This window comes from Echinococcus granulosus (assembly GCF_000524195.1).
Source record: "Echinococcus granulosus chromosome Unknown EG_S00054, whole genome shotgun sequence".
Lineage (NCBI taxonomy): Eukaryota > Metazoa > Platyhelminthes > Cestoda > Cyclophyllidea > Taeniidae > Echinococcus > Echinococcus granulosus.
Window position 1 is genome coordinate 62587 of NW_020170434.1, and position 21050 is coordinate 83636.

Below are 21050 nucleotides of genomic sequence, written 5' to 3' on the forward strand. Positions count from 1 at the left end.
GTGTATGCAAAATAGCAATGGCATTTAGCCCACTCCACACATCTTCAATTTGCACGTTTGTAAGAATTGCACTATGCTTTTACTTATTAGTAGGTAGAGCAGTTGATTAATTTTACCGCAGCTCTACGCAATGCGACATTGGAAATGGCTGCATCTGCACTACGTGTAGTGCAAATAATTGTGCGTTTGGTGGAGTTACGTGGACCACTGCACCCCAACCCCAACTACTCTGTGAGCGTACGTGTAATTTGCATCTAACTCACCGCCGCAGTGGTCCACGTAATTTCACGAAGCGAAGTGGCAAACAGCACAAACTGAAATAATGCACGAAAAAAAAAACAAAAATTACACTCTACATTGAAAATAATACACTAACACTCCAATAAACACTTTAGTTTTACCAGAATAAGAACCTTACGACATAACATAACAAAAATGCGCCACAACAATTCAAGTAACATGCAAAATTATATTTACCACACATGCCGACACTTCTATATCAGTAACTAAAAACAGCCGTCCTTACATCCATCCGAACCGTAAACATCTGTTGGAGTCATACACTGCTTCCTAAACACTACTAAAAACATAGCAAACGACAAATTATACAATCCAAAAACGTCTAAATTAGCACTAACCCTCACACATACCAGAACCAGGCAAAATTGAAGCATAAACCTCAGGATGACCAACAAAATCAGCACATATGTTGAAACAAGACAGGATCACAACCACCCAATGGATCAAAAAAGTAAAACAAAACGTACAATTGAACAAAAGTATCGTGATAGCCGCTGCCAAAACAGGAAGCGCCACCAACAATGAAATTGACGCCAACAAATACGACCGAAGAATTAGTGAATTAAGGGGAAATATTTTAGTCATACAAAACCTTGCAAGAAATGCAAATGAATTTTGTCAAACTAAAAGCTTTATAAACACCAGCAAAATAAAGTGGAAACATCAGGAAGTTAATGCCACACCTCCTAATAAATATAAAGAAGACATGGGAGGATAAAGCGTTCAGCCAACACCAGCACCTAAACACATACTAATTGACAACAAAACCAACGAAGCAATCAACAGTCACGCACTTAAAGCATTTAAACAAGGCAAATGAAAATCAGACAAACCACCTAATGGAGGCGACAGATAAGTATCAAAACCACTGCATTTCAAATCACAAAATCACCACATTTGCCTCTTTGAGGGTAGAGGATGAGGTGGGGAAAGATGCTGGTGAGGTATTTTGCATTCAGTTAAAGTCAACATGGAGATGTCACTTCAGTGATTTAAGTAATGTGCAATTACATGTCGAAGTTGAGTTTGATGTGCAAGGTGCCTTCCAAACCACATGTGGTGCTTCGATGAAGGCAAAGTGTGCTTGTGTTTGGAAGGCAATCGCTCTTCCCACAACCCGAAGGTCACTCTGCCACGCCTCTGCCTCCTGTTTTTCATCGTGTCGGCCTGATGGTCTAATGGATGCAACCAAAGAGTAAATGTTCCTCTACTTTAAATAGTTGAGGTGAATTGTCAAGAGATGCAGAGCTTGAGCTGAGAATGCTTGCAGTAAATAAATGGCGAGAAGGCATGTTTGAGCACGACACGTGTGGGTGGTGTGTGAGAAGAGCAGAAGTGATGGCTACTGTTGAGCAGGCACAAGAAGACGTGGAAACATTCAAAGTGATTAGGCAATTTCCAAATTAACTTTTTCGAACCATGGTGTTTTCCTCTGATGCAATGAACTTTGTACGGAATTCGAGGGAAAGCAGTAGTGCTACGCAGCATTTTTCAAGGAATGCAGGTTGTTGCGTTGGTTGAGGTAAAATGGCCAGATGTAGCAGAGAGCAGCACTGACGTTCACTGCTTCCCTTATTGTCAGCGATTGCTACAGTTTATGGTAGCTAAGGCATCAAAACATTTGCTACAAACAAAATGTTGCCTAATAAAATTAAGTAAATATTTCGGTATCTTTTCACTTATATGACTTTTAGGACATCAAAGCAAAAGACGGATGCAAACTGAAGTGTTGCATAAACAAAAGGTAGTACAGAACTTCACTTGAAAGATGGTGCATTGTGGAGAGTGGATTTGCGAGAACTTGGTCAATGGCGTGTTGGTTTACACCCTCGGCACTTGCGCCATCATTATAGGGCTGATAATGACACCTCCCAGTTTTGTACCTTTTTTTAGCCTGCTTTGAATTGACGGCAGTGCGGAAGCCGCTCTATCTACTTTGTCTCGATGTTTTGATGAGGGAAGCTGCTCCCTAGGTGAGAAACTAACAGACATATTTCCACACATCCCGATTAGTAAGGGCAGAGAAATATGACTTGCTGAATCCATGCTGAGGTTCTTTTGTTAGATTGTCTGACACTTTGTTAGAAGCACTCACCGTTAAGCATAATTCAGTTCTTGAGGAAGGTGTGAATCGGGAGAACGAAGTTGGATATTTCCATGCAAGTCAGGAGAGGTGGGCGGACTGAGGTGAAGTTAGAAATGTCGATGCTGGTGCCAGAGGACGCACTGTCTAAGCATAGATGGAAAATCCCCACAACCGACTTCTGGATGAACATTATACTCCGCGATGCCAGTAAAACAGTGGAAAGCAGATTTCATGGTTATGTAGGAGCCCGTAGCTGAAACAACCCACGTACGTATGAATGGGGTAGGGACCCCATATAAGTTTATTATTAATAGCATTACTGCCTCTGCGTGTTGGTATTGGTTAAACAAAAGCAATCGTTTCACATGGTAATGATGTTACTAGCGTAAGTAATTATGCTTCTTTTTCCAAGAGAGCATCTAGTTTCAGTTGTTGTAAGGATGTCTGTGGTTATTTCATTTTTGTTAAAGAGTAGTTGTATGTTTTGGTGCTGTTTTATGTATTATCGTCTATAATAGTTTTTGTTTATGGTAGTTTATGCGGTGGAATTCATCACCAGTCAGCCTTCTGATTGTTTGCTTCGAGTGCGGCTGTTATATTTTGCAGTTTTTGACTTGTTTTCTATTTTCTGATTGTTGGTAGTCTAGTAATTTATCTACTTATTTGGGGATACCTTTTGTTGGGTGTTTCCTATTATTGGGTTTGCGAATCACTATGATGGGGTTTCATCATTTGTTCGGTTGGAAGTGTTGTACCCTCTTTTTGGTTGTAACAATAGTTTTGGTTTTGAGGTTTGCGGTGTTGCAGATTTTTTGAGATAGAAGAAGTTGTATAGAATATTTTTGAGAGTAATTTTTTGATTTTAAGTGGATTTTGTACCATCGGTTTTCATTTTACGTGTGTCTGCTTTGATAACGTTGTTTTGGCTTAGTAGAGAGAGGTTTAGTGTTTACCGCTGTGCCGTCTTAACTTGATGTTGGCATTTTGTGCATTATACTCTTGTTTCTGTGTGTTTATATTACCAATAGGTTTATTAAAACTGATAGATTGTGATTCCGTTGAACACTGGTTCACATTGTATTAATTAATGAAGGTTGGGTTATTTCGGTGTACTTCGATGCATTTACCAATTGGGTAAGCTCTAGAATATTACTGAAGTAGAAGGTTGGACTCTCTATGTCCATGATGATTCAGGTTGTAGCTGGTGTTGTGCCATCCCATAGTGTGTTGCAGATTACATGTCTGGGTTTTTCATGGTGTGGGCATTGTGTGGTTTTTCTGAACGGTATCTTTTGTTCAAGTTGGCTGGTGAGTGTTTTAAAGCTAGTGTGTTGCAGTGTTGGTTTAAGTAGGAGTGCAGTGCGGTGCATGAGAAATTATAGTTTTACACACGCGAGAACTCATGTGAGCTTCACTAGACTTGAGCATTTTATTGTATGAAAGGTATTGTGTTTGCTTCCTGAAGATGGGTGATCATCCTCCTGTTGGTGATTTGGCCTGTCAGGGGTGATTGTGTTGATCATGCTGCTTTGGATGATTGTGTTTGGTATGATGCCTGATGTTGTGGGGCTGCTTGTGAGTTTCTTTATTAGTGCTTCTTATGTTCCAGGTGTGTGCAGGGTTTTGGGTTGTTCACAGTCTCGGAATGGGCCTTTTGGGGTCGGTATTGTGGGTCTACTTCGATTGCTTGCTGATTTGTTAAAGTTGATAAAAAAGTTTAATTGTATCTTTAGGAGGAGTAGCTGTATTGCCTTATTAGGCTTTTTCATTGGCAATTTTGCTTGTGATTTACTCGTTTATTTATTTACAGTAGACATTTTGGTGCTAGTTATGATGGACTTTCTAGGTATTCTGCGTTGTGTGCGTTATGATTATTTTGTGAAAATTTACATGAAATCTGTTTATGTGTTATAATTTTGGGTCCTTTTGTTGTGGTTATTTAAGTGGTCTGCGTAGATTATGTAAATCGTGATGCCGTTAGCTTTAGGAAGTGGCTAATTGTTACCATCATAGTCCTTTCAAATCTTAGCTTAGTGGTAGAATATGGGTTTTGGGGACCTTCCGCCCGGTAGGGAAGTTTGATTAACGGGGCTGCGTAGCAGGTTACGTCGATATAGTAGACGGTGAATTGAATGTTCAGCTAATATTTAGATTTATATAGCTAAAAGTCAAGAGCTGAGTTCTTACCTCAGTAATGCAAGTTTCACGGTGAGATTATTTTGTTGTGTTTATTGTTTTCTTTGTCTTTTGTGTTGTGCGTTGTGATGCATGTTTTGGGTCTGATTTGCTAAAGAGGTTGTTGTTGTTGTTGTCAATCTGCAGTTAGGTAGGTCTTATGAGTGCGGCTTTTTTCTGTTCAGGGGTTAATGTTTGCTAAATTTTGGTAATATTAGTTCCTATACTGGTAGTGTGTTTCCCTTTTATTGTTAAGGCACTTAGAGATCATGTATTTTGAGTTTATAGGGGAAATTGAGAAGCTGTTGCTAATGGTTTTGCGTCAATTTGGTTTGACTTTCTCTTGGTAAAGAAGATTAAGTCAGTTGAACTGTATGTTTTCAGAACATTCAGAGACGAGTGTAGGTGTTACCTCATGGTTATGAGAATGAAAGGTTACGTTGGTTGGATGTTGGCTTTAGATCATAAGCGGCTTGGTGCAATCAATGGTTTGTTGGGTGTGTGATCTGGTTTGTAGGTTTGAGGCTTCGTGTGTTGATTTGTGTGAAATTTTTATAACCTCATTATAATGCGATGCGCCTAGATTTGTACAATTTTTTGGTTACGAATCATGGAAAATTCATGTTTTTTTCCTTTTTACTACTCACTTGGAAAGGTAGTTTTGGTAATTATCTGTTGCTTTTATTAAGTGGTTTGTCTGATTTGAATTTGCCTCGTTTAAATACTTTAAGTGCGTGACTGTTGATTCCTTCGTTGATTTTGTTGTCAATTCGTGTGTGTTTAGGTGCTGGTGTTCGTTGAACGTTTTCGAGGGGATGTGGCGTCAACTTTTTGATTTTCTCACTTTTTTTGGCCGATGCTTCTAAAATTCAGGTTTTATAAAAGTTATTGGCATTTCATATAGTTTTTGTGACCACAATATTTTTTCGTACTTCAGTAATTCTTCGGTGGCATTTGTTGACGTCAATTTAAATGTTGGTGGCACTTTCTGTTTCGCAGCAGCTATCACGATGCTTTTGTTTGATTGTACATTTTGTTCTGCTTTTTTGATCCGTTGGGTGGTTGGGATTCTGTTTTGTTTCAACATATGTTTTGGTTTTTTTTTCATTTTAACAGCTCATGTTCCCGATCTCCCCTAAGGTGGATGGTGCTGCAATAAGTACACAGCTGAATATCATGTCTTCTCACGCCTTCCTGCCCATCTCCATGTCTATCTATTTTCGCAAACCCCAAACTCCCGTATCTTCATCTTCATACATCCACCGTTTATTTATCACTCACTTCCTCCTCTGCATGTCAACGTACTCATTTGCAAGGACCTTATTTTCTAAAAATGACACATCTCTTATACTTCCTTTAAATTCTTCTTATTTCAATGGCTTCACAGCTATATTCTTCATTGGTTGATCAAATAATTTAAAGTAGCGATTCAGTGTGGGTCAGATAGCAAGGCATTACAAATGGGTTCAGGTAATGAGTCTATAAGTGGAAAATACGCACACAAATAAATGTGTGAAGTGTGAATTTGTCGCCCAGGTCTTTGCTGCCGGAGTGAGAGGACATGACACTCGGGCAGAATGTGTGTATTGTGTTAGGACATTTGGGTGGACTGCCCCCTATCTCCCTTAACAGCAGAGGCATTGCATTATACCACGATGTAAGGAAAGCCATTGCACTTTCTATTTGTTAATTTGGGATTAGCTGCCTTTCTTCCCAACCTCCTCTTGACAAAATTGCATGCTGATGATTCCTCCCACCAACTTGCCACGTACTATTGCTTGGTATTGCAAGAGCAGAATGTCATCTCCACGTGCACAAACTTACTCACTGAGACCTGAATGGTGTATCCAAATGCTGTGTTAATGTGTGAAGTTTTGTTTACTCTGCCACATTTGAGGTGAAGTTCTTGCTAGACAAAGGCTCTGTTAACTCAGTAAACTGCGTAGTGAATGAGAATGGCGCTTTATTTCATGCAATCACTCGACTTCCACTAATGCATGATACACCACAGCAGTGGGTGAAATGTGTTTGATTAAGAGGCATGAATGGGGTGCGGGTACAGTGGCACAATGCTGCACACTCACCACTGCACAGCTATTGGAATGGAGATGGGTGGAATTGGAAGGAGACGGATGGGGTGAATGGAAATGGAGGCGAGATTGGGTGATGGATTGCATGTGGGATGCTTTAGACAGACGTAGCGATGAGGGCTTGCAGTTGGTTTTCAATCGTGTCTTGCATTTCGCTTATAATCCTACTTTTAAAAGCTGTAGCTGATATGGGAATACCAAACACGTAGACGTATACATCAGTGAACACCGGTTCTGACAATTCCAATTTGACTGCACGAGGCACGGTCGTTTTCACGTACAAGGTTGCTTCCAACTTCACTTTCCCCAATCGCACTTTCTTTACGGTCTAAAACATAAAAGTTGCTGGTTAGTGTGACAAATTGCAAGATTCCATAGCGCACAATACCTTGAGGCGCAGTGTACACGGAGGAGGGAGGCATGTTTGTTACCTTTGAGGGAAAACTAATGCTTGAGTTGTTTAGGTGACGAATCTCCCCTGAAGTGCGCATTCAAATGTGCGACTGCATGGATTTGTGGCACAATGCTCTCAACTGGGATTAGGGTATGGGGAGTAAGGGTGTAAGGGAGGGAAGAGAGGTAATTTTGGTGATGTGTACATAACACGCAGAGGACTTACTTTAATGGGAGGAGTCGTCGTCAACTCAGTCACATTGAAGCAAATGCCGAGCTTGTAATTTGCTCCTCCACTCGGCACGGTCCTAATGAAAGTAAAGGGGCAAGAGCGGGCAAGACTGCCAAGTGATTGTACATGATATTTGGCGCCATATTTTGTCAGGTAGCTGACAAAATCCTGTATGATTAAATCAATGACTGAATCGACGGAAACGCCTGTGAAGTTTGCATCAGGAAGAGAGCTTGTTAGACTCACAAGAAGCCAGAATGGAGATGGGCATGAGTGCCAGCAGAAGCAGTATACCACTGAAGTGATGCGTCTGCATGTCAACGAAGCGGAGTTGTCCCTTGATGCAGAAGTGGAAGGTTTTCGTTGGGGTTGTCGGTGAGACTGACTGTTGGGTGGTATTTAGATGGAGAAGGGTCGAGTCTTCGCCAATGAGCACACTTCACATTTCCCCGTGCTGCACCCAAAGGGCGTGACTTGCAGGTCAAAGCTGGTTGCACCACGCTTGTGCACCTCAGCAAATAAGATGTGCAAATTACCAACCCTTCTAAAGCGCTTTACCTAACAATAGGGTGTGTGTTTCTTGTGCCAAAGTGGCAGGTTTCTCAAGACTTGGTGTATGAGAAGTGTAAACTCTTGATAGGGAATATCACTTAGAGTGAAAGGCATCACATTCATTGCCCTAAACTGCTGAGCACCAAAGATCGGCTGACTGTGGCTATATAAATAAAGTAGCTTGAATCACAAGTGCTATAGACATTCGTGAATACCTACTTGGGGCAAGAGATGGGTGCATGAATCAAGCCTAGAACTCATTTTCGAGACCAGTGGCGCAGCTCACCATCAATGTGATAATGGAGTATGCGCAGTCGCCTTCTAGACAATCGAACAAAACGCCTTCGTCTTGCAACCTTTGTCGACAGATGGATTATGTGCAAGTGCACCACCATGTATGGTCACTAGAGAGGAGCCTGGAAAGAATCGCACAGCAATAAATTACTTCCAATCGAGACCGATGGAAGTGGCGCCACAAACGCTGTCGTCAACATGAATGACTGTCATGTCAGAGGTCTGGGGATTGCCACTTGGCATGAGAAAGCGACATCTTCGTGAGAATGAAGTGCTACATCACCGAATCTGATTGGTTGTTAGTAATTACTTCGGATGGGCTGTGGTTCATTAAAGGGGTTCATGGTGTGGCTTAACTCGGTTGAACCCTATTACCGCAACCGTACTTGGTGGAAGGTGCCCTCTGCTTGAAGGAAGCAATGTGTATGCCTGCAGTGAACGTGTGTAGTGTTTCATTTTACCTTGCCAATAGGATAAGAGGTAAAGTAATGCCTTTCATGTCAATTTGTAGTCCAACCACATTTCTCACGCATTTGATACTAATGGGTGAATCACCTGACATCCCAGCCATTGAAGTACCTCATTTGTATATCTAAAGTGCAAGAGAAAGTGTGATTTTCGCCAATCTGACATTCCGTGTCTTAGTTTTACTTGCATAATAATCTCTGCTATTATTGTTTGTTTGCTAGTGCTGATTCTTTTTATGCACCCAATTCAAAATAATTATCTTTATTTAATCACTTAATAATCAACAGTAATTATTTGCGTAATGTCATTGATAAGATTCGAATTTGGTCGAAATATAGCTCCTTTTTACATACAATGACATTGCAAGTAAGTACTTTAGGATCTGGAACTATTTTTTTAAGCAGAGTTCAAGTTAAACTTCTACTGCGTTTAGGTCAGTCGAAGAGTTATTTGCATGGTACCCGATATTGTCGCGGTATTTTAAATGGGCGATTCGTGAGCAAAGTCGGTTACAGACAGGGTGAGTGAAAAGTGACCTAATAAGCCAAATAGTGCGTATCTCAGTGCATTGAAGACTGATGAATTCGACTTTATTTACTTACTTGTCATGAAGATCTACCAGAATATCCTTGGTGGTTGGTCTTTTTCTCAATACATTGCTGATTACACATTATAGCAATACATTCGATTTTGTAGGTCATTTATGCTTGTTGACAAATCCACATCTCTCACTAATGTATCAAGAAACTCCATCCAATGACCAGGCATTCCTTGTCGCTACTCTGGGTGATGCACTTCGCGAGGGTTTGACCCAACTTGTCATTAAAAGTCCACCCGACCCAATAGACTTTCTGGCGAACTTCCTCAAATCCTACTCAATGAAGCGTTGCTCTCCCCTTTCGATCAAACAGTTCGCAACAGCCCCATATCCAATCTTCAATGAGCACGATCTGGCGACACCACTCCAACCATCCCACCTAGAAAACACTACACGCATACGACCCACCCCCGCCTCGAAATCAACACTTGAAGCAACTGCACACATCAACGTCCACCATCCCACACATTTGTAGCACAGCAATGCTTCATAACATCGCAAGACACCTCCGATCAGGCGAGCTTGTTTCCAAGTTGAGGCACACGGGGAAGACGCACGACCAGACACGCCCTCCGCTTCGAAATGAATTACAAATTTGCTGACTTTATATTCCTGTACAATTAAAGTAACTTGCAATCAAGGGCGCATAGTTGCAAACTCGCACTTTGTTGTAACGAGACGCCCTACCTCGGGATCTCGCATCGTCAGAGCACGGGTTAACCCTAGATGGGGTGAGGGAATTAGCATTTGAAATAGATTCTGATTAAAGAACAAGGAGAAGAAAAGTGCAACTTGCTCATTTGTGCAAAATGAATTCTCGGTACGAGGAACTACAATACATCTACACAGAGGGAGAGTTTGGAGGATTTCGGGAGCGCCAGCACCAGTAATAGTCCAGTCGAAGTTGATTATCGACGTCAGCTGTAGCGTGGGAGGAGTGTGAAGAAGTTGAAAAATTAGGGAAATGGGAGCAAGGGACCTAGGAAGACTTAGAGACCGGCATAGTTCACGCGTGCCACGTTGCGTTGTGAGCGACGACAGCCGGAAGAGCTACAAATACAAAGGCAACCGAAAGCAAACATTTATTCATTGCTGAGCATAATCACCCCACCCACCAATACAATGCCGAGGACCTACCCGAGGCAACCAGGAATGACGCTCGAGGTTTCCGTCAGCTGATGACGAACAGAAAAAGAAAATAAGCGTAAAACACTCAACAACCTAAAATGATTAACGCGGCTTTCAGGCGACACAGCCACCAGGGCTTGGTAGGAAGTCATTGCGAGAGCGAATTTGAATACTACCATTAAATTCGAGCTAGTAGCATCGCAAACAATGCATCGAATCGATCGAAATACACAAAAAGAAATTTGATTTATTCACTGGCGAAAGATGACTCTTACCCTTGGAGGAGGAATGACTGACTCAGGACATCTGCCTCGCCTCTTCCCTCTGGTCGTAGTAGTGATGGCAGTGCTAGAGGCAGAAGGAGGGGACGTGTCGTCTTCTCTGTTGCCCTGATGACGACGGCAGCGGTGACGTGGAGCAGAGCTGTTGAGGGACAAAGTGGCCCTTTGGAGATCGTGCCTGGAACTAAGCGGTGGGGAAGGTTGGGTAGATTTTTGCAAACGCTTGCTGCGCCGCAGACGTCTGAAAACCGAAGTGTGTGGAGTCCCAGAAGGAACAGTTGCATTTGGTACCTCCCCACGTCCGACTGTAATCGAGGTGGTCTCAAGCTGACTCTTTCTCCCATCACGACTTCTTGGAGTGCCTATTATCTCGTCAATCTACGCGAAAAAAGGGTTAATCGAATACACAATCATAAATAATTCCAGACCTTGAGTAATGGTAAAGATGCAGTTTTTGACGGAGAACAGGAGGACTTTTCTATCAGTGAAGGAGTGCTAGCGTTTGATTTCTTGCCACGAATACGACCTCTACGAGCAGTCTCCTTAGCAGCGACCATCTCCGGAGTATTGAAATCCACGGGAACCGGAGACTCATTATCACGGTTTACCACCTGAATCAAATTTGGGGAGGCATTGTTGCTTGCATTTCTCTCGCTTTTGCTGGACTTGACATCCAAGCTCGACGGACGCTGTAAAGAGCCCTGACTTCTATAAGAACATTAAAAACTCGGCCTCATGAAATTCAAATTAATCATAGTACCTCGTGATTCAAATAACGCTTACCGAGATCTAGGAGAGTCCGTAAGCTTGATAAAATATCTTGGGCGATTTTGATCTGTCTGGAACATAGATGTTTGCGAACTACTTGGGAGCACAGCGTCATCAGAATATACCGTGCTCAAAAGCGACGACTTTGCCGGGGCGGACGGTGGAGTTCGAGGAATTCTATCTCTGCTGACGAAGGGATCAAGAACCAGATCTTCGGGTCCCATTTTAAGCTACTGGAATGCGCTCCACCAGCAGGGCAGCGATAAGGATAACGAGGACACTTTTACAAATGGCAACAAATATAATATGTTTTAACAACAAAATATCGGATGTCAACTCATAAAATTCATCTTGTTTAATTCCGGCTGCTGTGTTCCATAAAACTGAAAGATATGCCAAATAATGATTTGACTAGGAGCTAGTAGCGTATTGATTGAGAAAATTCCTGTATTAAAATAGAATTCCTGCAGTCAAAGGCCTTTTAATGGCATTGGCTCCGACTTATAAAGACTAAAGCGTTAATTGCTCGCACGACTGGTGTTCGTACTGATGGGCGCGAAAGACAGCTGTTAAATCTAGTTACATTTAAAGGTCTCATCATATTTTCCCATATTTATGCAATTTGTTTATTTTTTATTAATAAAAACACTTGCAAAATATATTTTGCATCGGTGGGCTAAAATATATTTATTTTATTTTCTAATCCACCTCGATAGATCAGCACAAATACAGTTTATCAAGCTTTTTTAAACCTCATAGTGTAAGTTTTTTTCTTCTAAAACCTCCTTGTGCGCTTATCGGCTCCTAAAGTCTAACCTATTATCTTAGTGTCATGGTATACAGTCCCAACTGCTTCCCTTGACGCCCAATTATTGCATCTGTTCAGTCCTTACATATTTGCGTCCACAGTTATGATCTCACGAAGATCATAAAAAGACCAAAGGCTACCAAACTCAATACTCAGTGCCTGAATACTTGCCTTAAACGCTCCATAAGAGGGCAGACGTAGCTAATGATTGAATCTGTCTTTAGCACTCCGAAGAGGAAGTGACTAGTGGCTTGTTTCAAAGGTCATACTATGTAGCGGAAGCACAATGGCGAGGTCTTAAGCCTCTGGTGAAAAAGAGTAAGGCAAGCAATTTAAGCAGATGTTTCACTAACGAACCTAGATATTGCAACTTGGAAGATTGTGAATTTGGTCCCAATTGTGGTGCTAGCGCAGCTGTAATGTTTTCGTCAAAGTATTTAGTAGCTTAAACAACTACAGTAAGTAATAGCTTGTAAAAGAGAGTACAACATAATATCTAACACAACCGTCGGGTTGGTTTTTGATGGAAGTGTTGTGATAGGTAACAGAGGGGATGAAAAGTAAGAAAGCACTCAAAAAAGTAGTTTGAAAAGTTGACATTTCTTTAAGTTGCATGTTTAGAGGCGAAATTTCTTTAGCCTTAGAGCTTTGGTGGCATATTTGGGCTGATGTCATTGCCGCTTACAGGTAGATATCCGCCACGGATATCTACTGAAATAATCGGTACAAATTCTTAAGCTACTGCAGCGTCCTGAGACTTTCCAGAAGACAAAAAATGACACCATTCTCGATCAGAATATATATTTAGCGCAGAGAAGGTGTCTGGGCTATTGGCATAGCCCGAAAGGCCAGGCAACCCAGCGAGGTGCAAGAGGGCTAATTCAGAGCACAAAAGTAGTGCCTTGCCAATACCGGGGGATAGATCACTATTGTAGTACACTCTATAATTAATATTCAATCGACTAGATTGGTATGTAGAAGCTTACTAGTAGGTGAAAGTTACCTTTTTAATTCAATTAGCCTAACATGCGAAGTGTTTTGTAAAAGGTTAAAACTTGAAAATAAGATATATTATTGAAACATACTTGTTTACGTTATTTATTTCAAAGTGTTAACGCTGGTCGGCCCGACATCGCAATATACGCGTTACTCCTTGATCTATGTAGCTGCGTCTTTTTTTGGATTTTTGGCATGCTTCTTTGCCTATTTCGAAGCTATTTGGACTTTAAGAAAAATTATTAATTTAAACCCTCTTTTACCTTCCCTTGTTTGCGTCAATCAAAGTGGGTGTCGCAACTAATGGTGTTAATATGAAGCGGCTAGCTAACTGTTTTTCTTGTAATGCGTGATTCTGACGATATTTACCATTTGATTACTCAGAACAGATTTGCTAAGGCTTTGAAACGCATTTCGAAATATGCTGGAAAAGGTAATTTAACTTAAACTTTTACCTGAACATTAGTCTGAATGTTTGGAGCTTTCCCATCTTATCAAAAACCTAAAGCATGAAGTTCTCTTTGTATGCATAGCCGTTGCTCATTTTGTAATTCTAAAGCGGTTTTAGAGTATTCATTGGTTTAAAGTGTCCTGTTATTTTTTCACTTGTTGCGATATCTAAAACCTTATTTTCGTTACATCGTAAGAATGCCTGAACAAATGCGTATAGACGTAATTAGACAATAATGAATATGAAAAGGCATAAAAAAATTAAAGAAACGTATACGGCAAAGAATCAATTTCTTTTTTGTCATTTTGCTTTTTGTAGATTCACTCTCGGAGGTATCATCTCTTTGTTCTTATTCTCAGTGGTACGTCCTAATTATTAAGCATCGTACTGGCTTTAAAGAAACTTATTTGCTTAGTTGGCGGATGAGTCCTTCTGAATTTTAGGGTTGGCCGACTGGTTTGCGTATGATCAATTAAATGCTCTAAGTCAGGGCTCTATGACATACGACTTCTAGCGTTCCCAATTCAAATTGAAAAGATAAAAATTTTGTTTTTTGTATTTTACAATTAGTTCTTTAATTCTCTACTAGGACTCAAAAACTAAACATTTCTTTAGCATTATGAATGGACTCATTCAACTTTATGTTGCATTAATTAATCTGTAATTAAACTACGGATGAAAACCTTGTCTGCTAACCACCAGTTGTCATCAAATATTTCAGGCTACTAGTCAGTCTGATAATAAATAGGACAGTTATTTTATTTCCGTCTACTTGTTTCATCACGTGTGCAAACCCATGTGTTTGTAGTTACTGAACGGCGTTTACTTTGCCCTTTCGGAAGTGTTTTAAGTGTCACCACCAGATTCATGACTAATGATTAGGTAACTATTCTTCATTTTTTGTAATTTTAAGGTGACATAGTAAATGGGGCATTTAACACTGGGCAATACTGTAAATGTAATGTAGATATCTGATAAATGGATTAATTAACTGCAACCATTGCCCGAAAATTGTGGGTGTGAAAACCCTTGAATTTGGCTCAAAAAGTAACTCATTCGCATTACTTGGTCACGTAAGAGGTGAAGTGATCGCTAAAACGACATTCGCAAAACTTATTTTAAGGGACATGTCTCTGAAAATACATTTGCATTATTAATGACGACTCTGAGTCGGCGGGATAGCTTTAATACATCAAATTTACACATTTAAGCGGGGTCAAATTAATAAGCTGCAACAAAAACCATATCAGTGACACGAATCCGTCGCGCAATCTCGACAAATTCATATGGCAATAAATTACGGAGTTGAATGCTTCTTGAAGAATGGTAGAGCTACTGAAAAGCCTAATGTTTGACTTTCGCCCAAAAAAGATGTAACATTTTCAAAAAGTTAACGTTTATGATTTCTACAAGGGTCATCAGCACTATTTTTGCTGACAATGGTTTGACGCTTTGGAAATTGACCACTTGGGGGTCAAAATGGGCTTTATTGAAGTGGCATACTAAAAGGGCACATTTACAAGTCAGGAGCTTTACAATTGCTTTATCAGCTGACATTACCTCCAGAAAAGTTCTTTTCGAGTATCTCACGATTATGCCTGACTTGTAGAACAAATAAGTGTGGATTTCTTTTAATGTCACCAACAAAACTACGCAGAAGAATATGAATTGTACATTTTGGAAAGAAGAGGTTGCAATCGTTAATTTTAGACTTGTTTAATAACCTTGTAGTTTCAAATCCATTGGACACAATCTTTTCTGCAAAAAAATAGATTATTTAAGGCTGGCCAGTTATTTGAGTGAATATACTTCTGCATTAGCAATAACAATAACTGACATACATGATATGAGGCAGAACTCGGCCTACAGGACGCAGTAGCCTGTTCAGACTACTCCTTCAAATATTTTCGGCATTTGTGCAAGTTATTTGATAAAAATCTTAAGCGCCGCTTTCAATAAAAACTGCTCGAGGTCACTACACTGTTTCTAAGGCATTCTATAGTTCATTAATTTTAGTAAAAAATGACCAGTTTATAAAACTTTGATTGAAGAACAGCTATCAATGAATGCATCAAACAGATTTCATTGGTAATGGATGCGTCGTCTTTGGAAGATTATGCCGCAGTTACCCCATCACTTCCAGAGCAAATCATAAAGCAAGTGTGAGGAAGTAGATTCATTGTAAACGTGCAGAAGGGCTAGAAGTTGAGCAGCATCGGCTGCATGAGTAAAAAAATGTGCTGTCACCCTTCAGGTCGAGGCGCAGGAGTCAAAAGTCCATCGGAGGAGCAAACATCGGTATGTCACATAGCTGCGCCTTGTTTCGAGAGTCGTTTCAAGGAGTCCCTGTGATTATCCTTCCACATCATTCGTTTCACCAGCATCCGTAAAAAATGAAATCACCTAAGGAGTAGGCACAAGAGCATAAGATAATTTCCGATTTCAGCCGGACGAATTCCAAATTTTGAGGGGTCTACACATCACATGGTACTTGTGAAATGAGCTATGCAGATTAAGCAGAAAGCCAAACCTTTAGGCGGGTGATGTTATAAAATGAAGATAAGCTATGAAACCAACGTCCAGAGCAAAAGTTATGGAGCCGCCTTCATAAGGATCCTTAAATACACCTCAACAGTATTTTGATGCCACCCAATCGTCTGTCTGAGCCGCGCCTAACTGACAAGAAGCTAAAACATGGCGTTTTACGAGCCAAGATTATTTGATATTTTTGGACAAAGAGAAGTTTAGCCGTAAAATAGTTGCTATTCTTCTTTGAATCTTCTGTTTTGAACTTTTGCAAATCCATGTGCCCATTTTCTGACCATTGTGGCACTAGTAATCCATGATGTGTTGGTTCGAGGAACTCCTAATGTCCAAATGAAGTATGCAAGTCTGGAAGCTCGTGTGCCATGAGCTTCTATGACGGCTATGGGTATTGGCGTAGGCAAATCTGAAGAGAGTTCCACAGCATCAGTGTAGAGAGGCTGAAACCATTTCTTGCGATACTTAAGTGGTGACAGCGATAGAACGACTGCCACTTGTTAATGGATTTACAGAGGAAGGCTAATCATGACACCCCTAAAGGTTCGAAACCATAAAATTGTGGAAAAGATCACATTCGTTTTATTTTTTAAATGCACCAATCAACTTGCGATAGACAATTTTGTGCTAATAGTTAACACAAACTGTTTACATGCTCGTGAGGGCTACGGTCAGATAAGGTAATCGGGCCTCACCTGTATGCAGCGCTGCCAGCCAACACAGCAGACTAGTAACAGCGCCAGCGTACCTTTATTCCCATTAAAACATACGTCACGAGGCGATTCAGGAAAGAAAAATGAAAGGGATGAGGTTTAACATGACTCCTCTGCGAGCAGCTTATTGTTTGCCTCCACGACGACACATCTCCCAAAGCACGTCGTCTTCCTTCACCAAGTTTGGCAGTTGAGTTTGTGTAGCGGCCTTCAAATTACGATTCTTAGGGCTTCTCGACCGGTTGTGGTAAGGAGACCGACCCTTATGAATGAATCAATTCATTATATCACTAAAATTCTTTAAAAGTAGTCCCACTTTGATCCGCATCTTTTATATTATAAGGTTTTGCAGCGTTCTACGAGCTTTCAAAGTAACCCTTCCTTTATTCGATTTAGCAGTCCCTTTCAGTGCTCTGTAACATGTACAACGAAAGTGTATGTGCATTCTCGTTAAGTTTAGAAACTGGATCCGGACTGATTCATAAAAAAATTCCCTTTTAACTTTAAGCTTCACGGTCCACCGTGAACATCCTTTTAAAGTGGCACGGGAAGGATGAACGTGTATTTGCAAGATCTTTGCTGAGAACAAAAATGGCCAACTTGTAGTAGGCACTGTGTTCAAAAAAAACTGCCAGCGCGGAGCATTTGTCTTGCAGAGTGGACACATTAAGAGAGATTCCCGTGAGTGTGTGTGTGTCCGTATGTTTCATTGCAATAGCTAAACAAGAACAGAGATTAGCCTAATGTGGTTTATCATCCAGCCGATTAAAATGGTGGGTTTTAAACATAAACTCGAATATTCAATTAAATGACGCCGGCTTCAGATCCTCCCACGCGGAAACACTATTTATTCCACGTGTTCCATCATCTGTTCCACGGTACATCCGTAATTTGGGTCAAACCTGTGTTTTGCTCTACCTAACCGCAGAGGAAGCATTTAAAGGATGAGCGTTTGATGCTAGATAGGTCTAAAGCCACAAGAAACTCGCTCTTACTTCTTTCAGTGACTAATTAGTCCAAACTCAGATTCTCCAGTTATGTGTATATAAATTCAAAATCTACTTTTCCACTTTCAGGTCTGAGATCATTCACTATTGCATCGCCAGCTCATCTCAAAGCACAGGAACTGCCACGATCCGTCAATCTGCACACAGCTGCCTGAAAAGTCTGCTACAAGTACAATTCTCAGCACAATCCACAGTGAGGGACCTCCAAGCCTTCATCCACCATGCCGCGTCGATAGGTAATTTGGAAGCGGTGCGAGTACTACTGACTCCTGCGAGGGGGCAGTGGTCACCTGCCATTCTGGATGACCTCAAGGCCACCGCGCTGCATGCTGCGGCTAGGCACGGATTGATGGAGATGGTTCGTAAACAATAGCAGAATTTGTATTCTTACTGATCAACATTTGACAAGCAGAATCTTTGGTACCACTGGTTAGACCAACAAAGAGTAACCATTTATGAAAGGTGAATGAAGAGGGCCTGAGCTGCTTCCAAATGAACAAATTGTGGATTTGCTATTTATTCGGGAATGGCACATTTGTCACTCAAGTGTGGAATCCTTGGGCGCCTTAAAAGTAACGCCACATGTGGATCAAATTTCTCAACCAGATGTCGGCCGGTGTCCTTTTAAATCTCACTACACCGACAGTGATGCAACTCGAATTCCGCTTTGGCCGAGTTATTACTTGCAATCTCCAAATTTTTTGGCCTTTTTTATCGGTTTTTAGGCATACCCATTTTGTAAAAGGAGGGCAGCTTAACTAACGCCACGGTTTATCTTTTAAGGCGTTCAATCCCACCCCAGTTAAAAATAAACCGCTAATCACTGTGTACTGACTAACTTTATCTTACGCGATCAAAATACTTGCAAAAGGAAGGTAGGCATGTGCATTTGTGAATTTTTCACATAGATATCCGACATTAGCTGCCTTAATACCCTCGATGAGGCGTTTAAATTAACTGTGGATGCTTCTCAACTGTTATTTATCATGTCAATTTTAACTACCTTAACAGGATCACCTCCAAAGTCTTAAAGGGAAAATTGGCCGCTGCCACCAAAAACCCTCCACTCTTCTAAGGGGATAGCAACAGCCAACAGTTTGTGATAATCCAGTTGCTACTTGAAACGTAAGGAAGTGGTGCATTTGTTCTCAAACCGAGGACATTCCACAGTTCCCCTTTGATGCAAACAGATGTCACAAACTGATAAGGAAAGTGTGCTACATAATTGTGACGGGGGGCCCCGAGAGGGTCAATAAAACGTAACCTCTAAGTAAAAATGTGTCAATAACTGCAGACATTGGCAAGTTTGCTCTTAGTTCCGAGGTCATTTTCATCTGTTACTCTCCCTTAACAATGCTTCATAAGTCGCAGTCGCAGGCGGTTAAGCTAGTGGAAATTGCCCTCGTCTGAAGGGTGCAGATTGTTCGTGAAGGAGCAAAGTGTCCCAGACACTACAAGGTCGCATTCAGGACACCTGTCGACCAAACAAATGATGCTGGATGTCGAGCACTGGACTGGTTTGCTAAGACATGGATAATAGACCTACTTTTTGCAGCTGGAGACTCCCAAGGAAGCTGCAATCTCAGTTACACCACATTTGCAGTGTCAGTCAGTGCACTGGCACACATCCATGTTAACTTTGAAACCTCCACCTTGAGACCATAAATGTCAGACGCAGTCAGGACCAGGAAGATAGTATGAATCGCCATGTGTCCAAAGGCTGCTTCGTGAGACGCGGCTGTGCTCGTGTTTGGATTTACCTGAGCGTAAATACCTTTTGCGTCAGGTATTGTGAGAAACAGTGCGCTAGTTTTCCGTTTGTGCGTGAAAAGAGAAGGACGTTTTTAAACCCATCTATCTGGTTGATCCATTCCCAGCACCTATACCTTAGAACAAGGCTTTCTCCATCTTGCGAAAATGCACTACTTATTTCATTTAAGCCTTCAGTCCACCATTAGTGACATTTTTTTCTTAAAAAAGACGAGATTTGCTAGGAGGGAGGGATTTTTAACAAGAATTCCTCCATCGGAGAAACAAATGGTCGGTAAATTTCTTTCTTATGGAAAAGTAAATGATAATTTTTCTCCAATAATTCGTTCTGGACGCCAACTTCCCTAAGGGAAGTTGAATGTGGGAAGGACTTAAAGTTGTGAGCACCAACTAATTCCCAAAAAATAACATTCTCAGGCATAACCTGCAAAATTGGTGAATGGGGCCAAAAAAACCTGTAAGTTGCTTCTTTGGTCCATTTGAGGTGGATGACGTTAGCAAAGGCCTATAAAGCATACAGAATAAAATCGGATAATTTTTATAGCATGGCCGAGCCCTCCTCTATGCAAGGCATTGGAAACACACCATTTTATAATTTTATTTAGAAGGCTTGAGAATCAAAGTGATTCGAAGTGTTTGGCAAAAGCCGGTTGTAGGACTCCGTTCTCTACCGTTTTTTTAAGAATCTTTGACAAAGCATACCAGGGCAGAATGGAATGGAACGTTTTAAGGGAGACGGGACTGGAATTTAGTAACATAGTGCCATCGAAGGGCAAATAGTTTGTGCTGTCGGTAAGACAAATATTTTGTCCATCCATTCAGAACGGGTGAATCCAAAGTACACCTAGCACAATGTCTTAAAAGGCCTCACAGGTTTATCTTTTACTGCTAATAAAAAGAAATTTTGCAACTGATTTCCTTTGGAAGTGCAAAAGTTTAAGAATGCTTGATTGACAAGTGTAAGTATCTATTTATGTTTGTCAGGACAGTCTCATAACAAATTGTGTGATTTTTAAAACATTGCAGTCTTAATGTCACCTTGCTTTCCTCATTTTAAAAAATGTTGAAAAAATTATCGCGTATGAGCTGTGGGAGGTGACAAGTACATTGACTTTACCAAACATTGAAACATACTTGCCCCAAATTATGGAAAAAGGTATTCAACTCAATTTAAATCAAATCCTTTAGGAATTTGTATTTTTACTCGTTTTGTAAGCCAGCCAGAAATCTTGGACAAAGGCGGTTGGAGTGTTCAAGTAAGAGCGAGACTTCTAAAGTTACATATACTAAGAGAAAAGGCCAAATTTTGGGAAGCAGGAAAGCCATTTTACTTTTCGACAGTCTTCCACCACTTCCACACGCCAACCTCAACAGTTAACTTCCACCCACCAACCACCAC

At 40.9% G+C, this 21050-nt stretch overlaps 3 protein-coding genes across 3 annotated transcripts in view; 1 reads left to right on the forward strand and 2 right to left on the reverse strand. All coding sequences in view use genetic code 11, as the record gives it.

Moving 5' to 3' along the window:
- Positions 1–1139: 1139 nt before the first annotated feature.
- Positions 1140–4300, forward strand: EGR_06259 (hypothetical protein; the record flags this gene model as incomplete). Its single annotated transcript, XM_024495508.1, has 5 exons — positions 1140–1296; positions 1995–2044; positions 3029–3177; positions 3891–3932; positions 3979–4300. 5 exons carry the CDS (start codon positions 1140–1142, stop codon positions 4298–4300), a joined length of 720 nt encoding a protein of 239 aa, XP_024350031.1.
- Positions 4301–9824: 5524 nt separating this feature from the next.
- Positions 9825–11589, reverse strand: EGR_06260 (hypothetical protein; the record flags this gene model as incomplete). Its single annotated transcript, XM_024495509.1, has 6 exons — positions 9825–9910; positions 10034–10238; positions 10326–10409; positions 10592–10975; positions 11026–11305; positions 11381–11589. 6 exons carry the CDS (start codon positions 11587–11589, stop codon positions 9825–9827), a joined length of 1248 nt encoding a protein of 415 aa, XP_024350032.1.
- A 2877-nt stretch (positions 11590–14466) lies between these two features.
- The window catches only part of EGR_06261 (hypothetical protein), a gene marked incomplete at both ends in the record, with an annotated part of 10768 nt that continues 4184 nt past the window's right edge, over positions 14467–21050 (reverse strand). Inside the window, 5 exons of the mRNA XM_024495510.1 lie at positions 14467–14591; positions 15181–15378; positions 16327–16486; positions 19917–20156; positions 20523–20569. Of these exons, the coding sequence (XP_024350033.1) occupies positions 14467–14591; positions 15181–15378; positions 16327–16486; positions 19917–20156; positions 20523–20569 (770 nt within the window). The remainder of the gene's footprint in view (positions 14592–15180; positions 15379–16326; positions 16487–19916; positions 20157–20522; positions 20570–21050) is intronic.